Source organism: Natator depressus, chromosome 8, assembly GCF_965152275.1.
Source record: "Natator depressus isolate rNatDep1 chromosome 8, rNatDep2.hap1, whole genome shotgun sequence".
Classification (NCBI taxonomy): Eukaryota; Metazoa; Chordata; order Testudines; family Cheloniidae; genus Natator; species Natator depressus.
The window spans coordinates 68,252,190-68,264,255 of NC_134241.1; the positions used below are offsets into that span (position 1 = coordinate 68,252,190).

Genomic DNA, 12,066 nt, shown 5'->3' on the forward strand with positions numbered 1-12,066 from the left:
CAGTTAATAGATAGTTCCCTTGCTTTATACCGAAAATTGCAGGAAAAAGTGAGAGGCAATTTTTTGTTGGTACATAACTTTGTTTATAGAAAGCAAAATTCCATTAAAACTCAGTGGGGTCAGATGTCAGACAACTTAATTTTTTCTCCATGTGGTAAGGGTGAAATTATTTCTGGTTGTTGTATACAATAGATAGTGAGGCAACGTAATACTTGGTTATCAGCTTTGAAGAAGACATGTGAGGAACAACATAATATTTACCTCTCTCACTGAGAGCCATGTAAGAAGGCAGAAAAAGTATTAGTGCCAGCCCACTAGGAAACTTGAAAGCTAACAATTTAGAAAAGTAGAATCAAGAGTGATTAAGACAAAAACCACACACAAAACCATATAACAAAACAAGGATTGTTTGGGTTTCCTTACTGGAAGGATATCTCTATGAACATGTACATTGGAGAAGGACTCTTTGCATGCTGTATTATGAAATACAATCCCACTGAAATCTAAAGAAATAAAATTGGCAATTTTAATGAAAAAATATTATTTTGATCTAAATTATTTTCAATTACTTCTTTAGCTCCAAGTACCATTGATTTATCATTTTACCACTCAGGATGCATCAGCTGCTTAAGCAGACATTGCTGCAGAGCTCTTTATTCACCTCCACAAATGTGGAAAATACTAAAAGCTTACTTACTGAACGAGAATTTCCTTATTTGTTACAGTGCACTCAGCTTCATAGAAAGAAAAGGAGTACTTGTGGCACCTTAGAGACTAACCAGTTTATTTGAGCATAAGCTCTCGTGAGCATCCGATGAGGTGAGCTGTAGCTCACGAGAGCTTATGCTCAAATAAATTGGTTAGTCTGTAAGGTGCCACAAGTACTCCTTTTCTTTTTGCGAATACAGACTAACATGGCTGCTACTCTGAAATCAGCTTCATATAGCATCCTTCATATGAACTGCCACAAGAATATTATGAGAGTATGCTCTGCTTGCTTATATGCACACATGATGGGATAGTATAAGGGCTTTATTGTCATGAGATTGGGATGAATGCACACATCAGTTATCCAGGCCATACTGAATGAGTATTCTCTGTTGCTATGATCTCCTTTGATGCTCATTATTTCTTTCACAAACCTCCTTTACTTTTTTGTTCTCAGACCAGACTGCAAGAGCAGATTTGCTAATGGCACAGGAGAAAAAATAGAATTACCAAATATGCTCAAACACATCTGTCTGCTGCAGAGGTGGAATCACTAGATGTTCTCAAGGCATTTTCACTGAATATGTACCCAATTCAGCACTCCTTTCTGTCTCCTGACACAGGGAAAACTCCTGTTGACTTCAGTGATAATTTTATCTGCATAAGGAATGCTGAATAGGGTCCAAAGCTCGTAACTAATGTGAGGTCAGATTGTACCTGGCCTTTATGTAGGCAGGTAGTGAAGATAAAGGAAGATAGGTTGTAACAGGGTTCAGGCACCCCTGTAGCGCCTCCTCATAGCTGGGTCTGGGGATCAGCTCATCTGGTCTAGCACTCCCTTCTGTTGCTCACTTGCCCCATGGCCCCTCTTGCTCTCTAGGACTCAGGGTGCTCTCTCTTTGCCACTCAGCCCTCTAGCTATGTCACTATAGGTAAGCGGGGGAATAGTCCCGTTTTTGTGGGGAACTTTCCTGGCTTCTGCACTACCCCGGTGAAGTGGGCTAGTGAAAGGATCTGAGTCCTCGCTCCCACTTCCTTTACTCAGTGGCCTCCCTGCCCTTGAGGACTCCCCTTCCACTCTCCTGTCTGGCAGAGTCCTCGTAACCCCGACAAGGCTGGGCCCAGGATTCCTGGGGGGCTCGACCCCCAACCCTGCTGTGGTCACCTAGGACAGGGGCTAGGGTGTCCCCACTTCGGGGTACTCTCTCTGCACTGGGCACTTCTCTGACCCAATGACCATTACATACAATTTAAAGCAAATGCAAGTTATTTAATCAACAATTAATTTTAAAAAGAATAAGGAAAAATGGGAAAGGTTAAAGGAAACACATCAGCCCGCTCTGTGGCAGGGAACATCACAAACAGTGTCTCTGGAATGTCAGGGCAGTTCACAGTCTGTTCCTTGTAAGTCCCAGGCCTTCTTCTCAGGCCCTGGCTGTGCTGCAGGTATGCTCTGGGTTGGACACTTGCTCTGGTGGTGGCCACACGCTCTCAGGCTCTAAGTGGCAGGACCCTTCTTCCCAGTGTCGCCCCCGCCCTGTCAGGGTTAAGATCCAAGCCTGGCCTGCAGAGCCTCTTGGCTGAGGCGCCTCCCTGAGCTGGGCCTGCTGCCCAGGGTCCCCCTTGGTCTCCCCAGCTGCTCACCACACCCAGCTCCGGACTGCTCCAGCCCCATCTCCACCACTCTGTCTCTGCACTGCTGCTGCTGCTCTGCCTCCAGCTCCCTGGGCTGCTTCTCTGGCCCCTCTGCCTCTGGTTGCTGCAGCTCTGCTCCCAGGACAGGTCTGCTCTGCAGGCTGCTTCTGTGACTCTGCTCCGAGCACTGACCTGCTTCCTGGGCTGCTTTTCTGGCCCCTCTGGCTCTGGTTGCTACAGCTCTGCTCCCAGGGCAAGTCTGCTCTCTCTGGGCTGTGCCTCTGGCTTTGGGGCTGCAGCTCTGCTCCCAGCAGACAGTCTGCTCCCTCTGGGCTGCTTTTCTGGTCCCTCTGGATCTGGCACAGCTCTGCTCCCCAGCTTAGCTTGGGCCCCTGTTTTCTCCTTAGCTTGGCCCCACTCTGTCTGACCCAGGCAAATCCAGCTCACATGGAGGAGGGGACCTCCCTGGCCTCCTGACTCTCTGATTAGCCTGCCCGCCCTGTCATTCAGGCAGGCCAGGAGCATTGGCCTCTCCCCATTGTTCCTGGGGACTATCAGCCTCAGGGTCCTGGTTTCCCATAGACCCTTCCCCTTTTAGTACCGGGAGCTAGCCAACCAAAACACCCCCACTGAATGTTAGTAAAGGGGCAACAGTCCCCTTATATATAGCATCTTTCCCTTCTGGGGTAGCCAAGTCCCACCAGACAATCTTCCTGTGTGCTGTCTCAAGTAATGTTCTGTAAATCCTGGTCTATGCCACTTTCCCAGTGACTGGTAGGGGAACCTGGGGCCACCCGCTACTCTGGGTTCCAGCCCGGGGGACCCTATCATCAGCAGCCAAGGTCTGAAGTCTCAACCCCTTCTGCTCTTTCTCTAGATTTCTTCCTACTCTGTCTTCCACAGGTTTTCTTCTCTGCAATTTAATCCCTTCCTTCAGGGATAGGATCCCAGGGCTTTTGATCTCCCTGGCTTTCCTCCTACTCACTTCTCTGTCCCCAGATAGCAACTCTAGACTCTCTTCCCATAGCCCTTTTCTGCTGCAAACTTCCTGGCTTGATACCTTATCCAGCTTCTCTTCCAGCTGGGCTTTCTCAGCAATTAGTAATTTACAAATCCAGCCTGACTCTCCCCCAGGTGCTGCCTACAAGGTTAATTGGCCCTAGCTGAGCCACCTTAACCCTTTCAGGGCTGGTGTGGATTGAACACCCATCACAGAGGTGAAGGATGCAGATATATATCGGTCTGAAGGGATAGTATCTTGGACTCCATATGGTATGGCAGTGAGTTCATTCTCCTGAGGCTGAGCCAGTCTACACCTCCTCCAATGCTGAACTACTTCTTAAAGGCACAACTGAGCCCTTGGACAGGCAGTACTCTAAATTGGGGATTCCAGAGAATTTGCCGACTACCTTTGAACTGAGGTCTATGGCTGCTTACTAGAAACAGCAGATTTTGCCAGTCTTCTGGAAGACTGTCCCAATGACATTCACCCTATATTCGCGTTTCCATTTTCTTCATCATTTCAAATTCTCACTATTTCCTTTTTTCCCTATGCAGCCCTCCTTTCCCACCTCTATAGAAAAAAAAAATCACACATCTTCTCCGGATCTGTGTTTCATTCGATTTTATGTTTCTTCCACATCACCTTCCCCCATACTCCTTAATCTTCCAACCGTGCCTTTCTTTATAGTCATTTGTCTGTCTTGGCTGAGTTCATAATATATGTGTCTATATGTATTTTTAGCTGAGTTTCAGCAGTATCACTCATGTATTCAGAATCACCTAATAAATTTTACTGAGAGATAATTGTAAAAGTGACTGGCATTGCTTATGATCGCTCTGTAGAAGCACAGCTGAGAATGATTGGAAAGGACAGAGCTTTCAAAATTTCACATGTAGGTATACACAGGAATAATAGATATCTTAGTATGTATTCTTGAAGCTGAACCCCTAACATGGAACTTCTCTCTCACCTCTTCAGCACAGATTTGAATTTGGCTCATCTATACCTTGCCATGTATAACTATGAATTATATATTTCATTTCACAGGGTTTTCAAGGCAAAACTGGACCCCCAGGCCCTGGTGGTGTTGTTGGACCCCAGGTAGAGCATTTTAAATGTTATTTCTAACTGTATGATAATACTGTTTAAATATCGTTTTATGGCTAATGTAAAGAACTATTGTTCGTGAGTATATAATATACACTGATGGACATGTTAACTCCAGCAGTACCCAATTACTTACAGCAAATTTAGCAAAATGTATTTAAGCAAGAATCAAACTCCACAAAAAACAAAGACATTGGGCCTGATTCTCCACTGTATTTCATCACCTGTAGTCATTTCAATGCGTGCAAAGTAGGTGTTCTCCAAGAGTTAAGAATGAAGAAAAGGACCCCTTACTTTGAACTCTTTTTAGAAAGAGTAAATAACACATTGTGTTGTATTATTTTAGATTGAGAGAGTGAAGCATTTCAATTATTTTACAGTATTTGGTTGAGGTTTACTTTGTGATCTTATTTGATCATACTTATATAGTTACTTATTTTAAGTGCTCTTTATGACACTAGCCCTTTCCCTTACCACCTATCCTATTTACCAATAGCCATACAAGAGGTTAGAAAAGGCAAAATTGGAGACAAAGTTAATAGAACGCAGCACTGCCAATCTGAAAAACAAAGCATACTAACTGGAGAGGGGCTGGACTTCTTAAGCAAAGTTTCTTAAGCAAATATCTCTTACCACGGGCAATTGCATCATGGTTTAGGAAACCCATTATCCATGTGCCGCTGAGCCCCCGTAAAAGAGAAACCCAAGGCCCGACTTGAGAGATTTTCTAGAAAGAATATTAAATTCACGCATGGAATTACAGAGGTTTAACTTTGTTAATCATTAAAAAAATAGCATTTTCTATTGGCCTCCACAGTAATTGACTGGTCGAATAGGTAGCGATATTGTTGAATATATCTTATAACCACCACTAGTGACATTTGCTGAATAATATATTCCCCATTTATTCATTGACCAGAACCAGATCTAGTATTAACACATCTCACAGCATATATTGCCAAGACACAAGGTTTCTATAGAAAATGGTTTTACTTTCTAAACTGTGTTTTGGGATTCTTGTTAGAAAAACACAGAGAGGGAAGGGCAGAAAGTTCCATTAGAGATACAAATTACGTAGCTTTAATCAAATCTTTTAGAAACAGACCTTTTTGAAGTACTCTCTAGTTAATTACTGGTGGCATCTGAGTCTGTTTGATGCAACAGTTCTCTTCTGTTCCACCACTTCAGTGAATCAAAACAGCATGTGTTTTACTGAGTGTGATCTTTGCTCCTTTGCTTAATTTCAAAGATAACTATTCAGTCATAGGCAAATATTCCCTGGGCCCACTGTTATTTCCAGGACTGATACTGCCTGCATTTGGTTTCCATATGGATCTTCCCACACTTGCTTAAGTGTTAGCATCCACCGTCACAACCCATATTAACAGAAAATGCACTTCTTGGGGCATAAATTGTACCATATGTGATATTATCTAGTACAAAGTGACACTGTGAATCAATTAAAATGGTAATTACAATGTTTAGCAATCAGAATTATAAAACCCTTCTGAAAATTATTATTACTGCCTAATCTCACCCTTACCTTAGAATCAACACTGATTCACAGAGATGCTCTCTCTCTCTCACTATACTTTGGAATTGAGCACCAATACGCAACCAAAGACCCATGTGGTGATGTCTGGCAAACTTTCATTCTTCTCAAAAGCACTTGTCATGAATACAGTATTGTAACTCATCACCACTTAAATACAACAAGTGAACAGAAGCCGGTGGATCAGGTCTCTGATCCCTGCATCTGCCTTTCTGGGGCCCTTGCATTCTTTCCATGGGAGGTTTCAGTGGATCTGCCTAGCCACCCCTCTCCATATTTTTCCAGGAAGATACTACAGAATAGTACTCCATGGCAGGTAGAGGGTACGAGATCTCTTGTCCTCGCTCCAACCTTCCCCCATGCATCAGAAATGCTAAGGGTTTCAGGCCTTCAGCACTTGAGAAGCAAGGCCAGAATTGTAGCCCATGAAACCTCACACATGTACCACACTGCTGCCAGAATAGGGTTTGAGCTTTATTATTTAAGTATTAAACTATTCTGTAAACAAATGTTGTCTGCAGGTGAAGGTGCAGCTTGTACATTTTCCAATGGCAACTGTGGTGACATCCCAGATCCTAGGAACAACTGAGGGTAGGAGGGGGATTGAGAAAAAGTGGGGAACAGGTTGCCCACAAAAAGCCAACCAAACAAAAATTAAATTGGTTAGGGGAACTGAGGTTTAACTTCTGTTCTAGGGTCCTACTGGTGAGACTGGCCCAATTGGTGAAAGAGGTCACCCTGGTCCTCCAGGCCCACCAGGTGAACAAGGCCTCCCAGGAGCTGCAGGAAAAGAAGGTGCTAAGGTATGGCATGGCTTTTGGAAGGAAGGTGTCACATGGAGATAGATGGGATAAATGTTTAAAATAAGATACTGTTCATAACTGTAGAAAGTATGGCATAAAATAGGGACAGACACATTTTTCCCCAGGGAAGATCTCTTCAGCAACTCGCCAAAGGCATGAGGGCCTCACTTCCAACCCGATGATTTTCTATTAATTTCAGTGGGAACAAGGATAGCCATTAATTTGTTTAAGACCAGCAGTTTGCATAGAACCTCCCTTTTAGTGTGGAAGATTGTACATAGACAGCCTGTCTGCTCAGGTCAAGTTGGAGATCTGTACTGGAACTCAGGGACATATCTCTGTGTAGCACTGGCCACACTGTAGAATTTCAGTTATTCTTTGGGTGGAAGAGAAATTAAATTAGAAAAAATATTTACATTGATGAAGAAAATAGTTCATGATTTTATTCAGTTATTCATTGTAGATAAGAGTAACTTCCTCCATGAATGTTTCTTTAAAGAAACTATGATAATTTTAATAATTTTTTGTTTATATACCATAACTAACATATATTATTGTTTAAAATTTGTTGTAATACTATTGTGCTCACATACTATGGTGATGAGGGTCATAAAGTACTTGAATAGCTGGCTGGCTGGCTGGCCAGTCCTTTTTTTTCGGTAATTGATTGTAACCAGAGTCTGCTGTTTCATTTTACGTATGCTAATTAGTAAGGCTAAAATTTTGTCATGGATATTTTTAGTAAAAGTTACAGACAGATCTCAGATAATAAAGAAAAATTCATGGAAGCCGTGACCTGTCCCTGACTTTTACTAAAAATATCTGTGACAAAATGGGGATCTGCAGGTCCCCATACTGCCTGCAGCGGGGAGCAGCGTGGTGGTTAGGAGCTCCAGGGGCCCCCGTCACCTCCACCAGCTGGGGGCTGTGCGGTATCCCTGCTGACCCCAGTTCCAGGGGTCCCCCCACCAACCGCAGAGGGCAGGACCTCTAGGGTGCCCCCACCGCTTGCGGCAGCCAGGAGCTGTGGGATACCTCCACTGCCCACTGCTTGGGGGCTGTCAGCGGGAGCTTAGGGTTCCCCCAGGGAGCTGTGGAGTCTCCCCACCACCTACAACTTCCTGGGCCCCCACCATCCACCCCAGCCAGGAGCTTGGGAGTCCCCCCACCTCCTGAGGCAGCTTGGAGTGCTAGGGGCCGCCAGAGGTGAAGTCACAGAGATTACTGGAAGTCACGGATCTTGTTACTTCTGCCACCTCCATGACTAAAATCGTAGCATTACTAATTAGTAACTAACGTTTGCAGTTTTTGAAACCTCTGCATTTTCACAGGGTGACCCAGGCCCTCAAGGTATCTCTGGAAAAGATGGACCACCAGGTCTTCGTGGGTTCCCAGGAGAAAGAGGCCTTCCAGGAGCTCAGGTACAGTATAAACACCATCATAGATAACTTTGGGTACAGTGTTTATATAGTATCCTGGAGAACAATGAATTAAGCTTTCTATTACAGGAAGTTTTCCCCGGTGTTGGAAAATGAATGTAATAGGAAAACACCAAATGGGTTATATTCCAATGGCTATCCATTCAGTGGTGGTAATTCATTCTGCAGTGTCTTCTTGCTTTTTAAATCCTTCATATTAAATATGTTGCAAAATAAAAAAAAACCTGTTTAATTTTTCAAATGGAACAACATGCTTCTATCCTTTTTCAGGGTCCAGCTGGTCTGAAAGGAGGAGAAGGCCCACAAGGCCCACCTGGCCCAGTTGTAAGTAACCATACCAGTGTTAGAGAAATACAAATAACCTCCTTTCTGAGGTTTTCAAATGCTGTTTTGTTTTCATCAACACAGATTGTAAAACAGTAAGGAAGTTCTGTCATTCACATCAATCAATAGTTATTTTCTACAAATGAGTCTAAATATATAAGGAATGTACAGTATCTGAAATCTGAAATATCTGAAATCTGCTGCTATCAGTAGGTATAAAATTGACTTGCTCCTTATCATTGCCCAGCTAGACTCGTTATTAACAGCCATAAAAAGAAATCCTTACCAAGGAAAAGCCACAAACTGTGATGTAATGGCCAGTCTGGCTGATGTTACATTCCCTTTCTATAATTCCTGTGCACCACAGGTTTGACCCCTATAACTTTAATGGATTTTGCTGTGCTATTCAGAATCTAAATTTGCTGTTAAAAGGTTTTAAGCCATTGTTGTGAATCATATTCACTACTGTCGTGCTGATTTTTCAGTCTCACCACTTAAACAATAATACCAAGATAGGTGTGAATTTCCATTCATCTTAACAAGTTAAGTAGAATTTTTCTTTTTTAGTGTTAAATAAGACTGTGAGAAAATCGCAGTCCGCAAAGACTAGTAAATGATAACTCCTCCGTGCACCCCATGTTTTCTGGCATTTCTACACTGTGAGGATACGTCACATACTGTGTATTTATTTCTCTAATTAACTATTGTACAATTTTTTGTTACTGTCTGAAATAAGAAACATCTGCAGACTATTTTGGCAGATTCAGTTGAGATTTTTCACTCAGTCTGCAGAACTCAGCAGATAGTTAAATTTACATCACAGGCTTTAAGGAATGCGTCACATTTTAATCTCTGTTGTGAAGAAATTATTTAAAATAAGTACCATGGGTGATACATAGCCAAAGGCATTAATGCTGTCACATCCAAGAAACTGACCTTTCATTGAAGAAATTTACTTTTCTTCAGTGAAAGCTTACATTTGCAGAGAAACAAAATGTAGAAATACCCAGTCATGCGAGGCTGACCCAGCACACCCCCATGCAAGCTGGTGCGGTGTTATAGGTGAGCCCTTACTTGATTTTTTCCTCTCCCAAGTTATCAACAAGTCCAAACAACCCATTAGATGCTAAAGGACACTTCCTTGCGGAGGGTATCATTTATCAACAGAAAAAAAACCCTAGCATAGAACATAAACAGAGCTTTCACCTCATCATCTCAACTGGAGAATTAAGTCATTCTTAGTCCAGCTGACCCTCCCACCCTTGAGCCCAGTTCTTACCTCTTCCCTGGTGTTTTCTTGGTTTCAGTCCCTACCGCTGATATTAGGCCTCTTGCCCCTACCAGAGTAAGATCTTTCTCTGGACTCACAGGTCTGGGGAGGTCCATCTACTGTGACTCTTCTTCAGGGGCAGTGAGTGATCCGTGTCAGGACAGGCCTCTAGCCTCAACCGTGGCTGAGAACAAGGCCCTCTTGGACACCTACTGACTACAGCCTTGCATCTAGGAGTCTCCGCTCTCTAGGATCATTTCTTACAGGCTCCCCATTCTCATGGGTTCCCCAGAGAGATCACCTTCCAGGCTCCCTGTTTAGGCCTGTCCTGTCAACTCCTCTCCACAGGCACTTCCTGTATCCCTTTGGAGTTCCCCTATAACTGAACTTGGGTAACCTTCATTAGCTACAGGTGCTTGTTTACTAATCAGCCACCTGGGGCCTTCATAAGGCAGTCATGGGCAAACTGGGCCCAAACTTCCCATAAAGGGCAGCTGTCCTGTGACAGACCCTAAAAAAAGTTCAGAGAACAATGATGATGAATGTATTAAAATGCCAGTAAACAATATAAATGGAATTCCAATTTCAGAACCCAGTCATGCTTTCCTTGTATCTCCAAATTGTGCACTGAAATCCATGGAAATTTGGGTTGTGCGGGGAATGGAGGAGTAACACATAAATATCATTTCATAGTTGTTTGTTGTAAAACAGGGATGCACAGTAAAATTACTTAATGAGTATTAAACTGTTGTATCACCGAAAGCAACAATTGACATTATGACCTTGTTTACGCTGGGCTTTGAAACCTGTAGAACTCTGCCTACACACAGTGAATCTGGTGCTAAATATGGTTTGACTGGCTAATATGTAAACCAGTGTAAAATCATTTTCTAAAACCATGTTTATATCTAACTATGACCTAGGTATTTACCATAAAGTTTTTTTTTCCATTAGACTTATTACAAATTTAGGCATAAAGTAGATTTACCTGCCTTTCTCTGACTGTAATGACATTTTACTCATTAATCAGAAAGATGAGGGCCTGTAGAATTTTGTAAGACCAGTCAAAGGTCAAGAGTTTTTTGTATCCCCAAGTGCTTGTTTTATGTTTAGGCTTTTACTTTCTGCTATTGATCTCTCCATCACATCTTACACTGTAGTTCCTGGGAATTTTGAAATGAAAGGTATTAAAAATAGAATACAGACTTTTTTAATAACCAAATTTTCTGCTGTCATTTTTATGCAAGAGCACTCTATAGATGCAAAAAGCTGGTGCACTTATGCTCAAATGTGCGGCATGCAGTTCTTGACAACTATCTGCTTATTGCAATTCTCTCTCCTTTGGTGAGCCCAGGTGGAAAAGTAAATTGACACAAACCCTTTCTGCAAGGGAAAAAGTAATAGAGGAACTGAAAGTAAATATGTTTTGACAATAAAGTTCATGTATATTCCTACAATTTATATTTGTTTTAATGCTTAGAAACAGAACATATAAAGAACTCCTAATTCAAAACTTTTGGTTTGGGGATATCCCTAGGTTTGGGAAAGAGCTGCAGTAACATTTTTGTGCACTAATTCTTTCCGCTAGAATGTCATTAAGAAGTAGCGTGATAGTACTTTAATTTTTAGCTTGCTTTTGATATGTTCAGTTCCTTCTTTCCTTCCCACCATGCTCTATAAGCACATTCCTCAAGGAACTGAAACAAAAAAGCCCCAAAGTAGGAACCTTACTATTCACCCTGTAAAACAAAACTCTTGCTCACAATAAGTAATATTTAAATTCCTGGTTATATTGACACCATATAATTTCACTACAAATATTTCACCCTTTTCTAATATATACTCAGTCCTTGTAGGCAGACTATTTAAAGAATTCAAAGTTTTGACTACCAAATTTTCAATCATAATCTGAGCAATCTGAAACGGCTGCTAGAGACATTATGATGTAATGGAGGTTCTAGGCAGGTAATAGAAGTGGTGAATATGGAGGAAGTCTTTGCCAAAGGTTCAGTTACTTTCTCGGATCTTCAGATGGGTAATCCCTGGCCTGGAAGGCAGAGACTACCTGAAGCACTAATAGAATCAAACCCCACCCACAGATATCCCAAATCTCAGAGAAAGTCCTAAACTTTATTAGACTCATTTTGTATCTCTGTAATTATGAATTATGAATTTTGGAATTGGCTGGTAGTTAGAAGATATAAGGATGCACCTGATACCATGGT

At 42.3% G+C, this 12,066-nt stretch overlaps 1 protein-coding gene across 2 annotated transcripts in view; it reads left to right on the top strand.

Annotated features, from left to right (window-relative positions):
* COL11A1 (collagen type XI alpha 1 chain) overlaps positions 1–12,066 on the top strand; it is a 234,582-nt gene that overhangs the window by 140,811 nt on the left and 81,705 nt on the right. For both annotated transcript variants that reach the window (XM_074961235.1, XM_074961234.1), the window contains 4 exons: positions 4,394–4,447; positions 6,701–6,808; positions 8,140–8,229; positions 8,518–8,571. In XM_074961235.1, the coding sequence (XP_074817336.1) occupies positions 4,394–4,447; positions 6,701–6,808; positions 8,140–8,229; positions 8,518–8,571 (306 nt within the window). The remainder of the gene's footprint in view (positions 1–4,393; positions 4,448–6,700; positions 6,809–8,139; positions 8,230–8,517; positions 8,572–12,066) is intronic.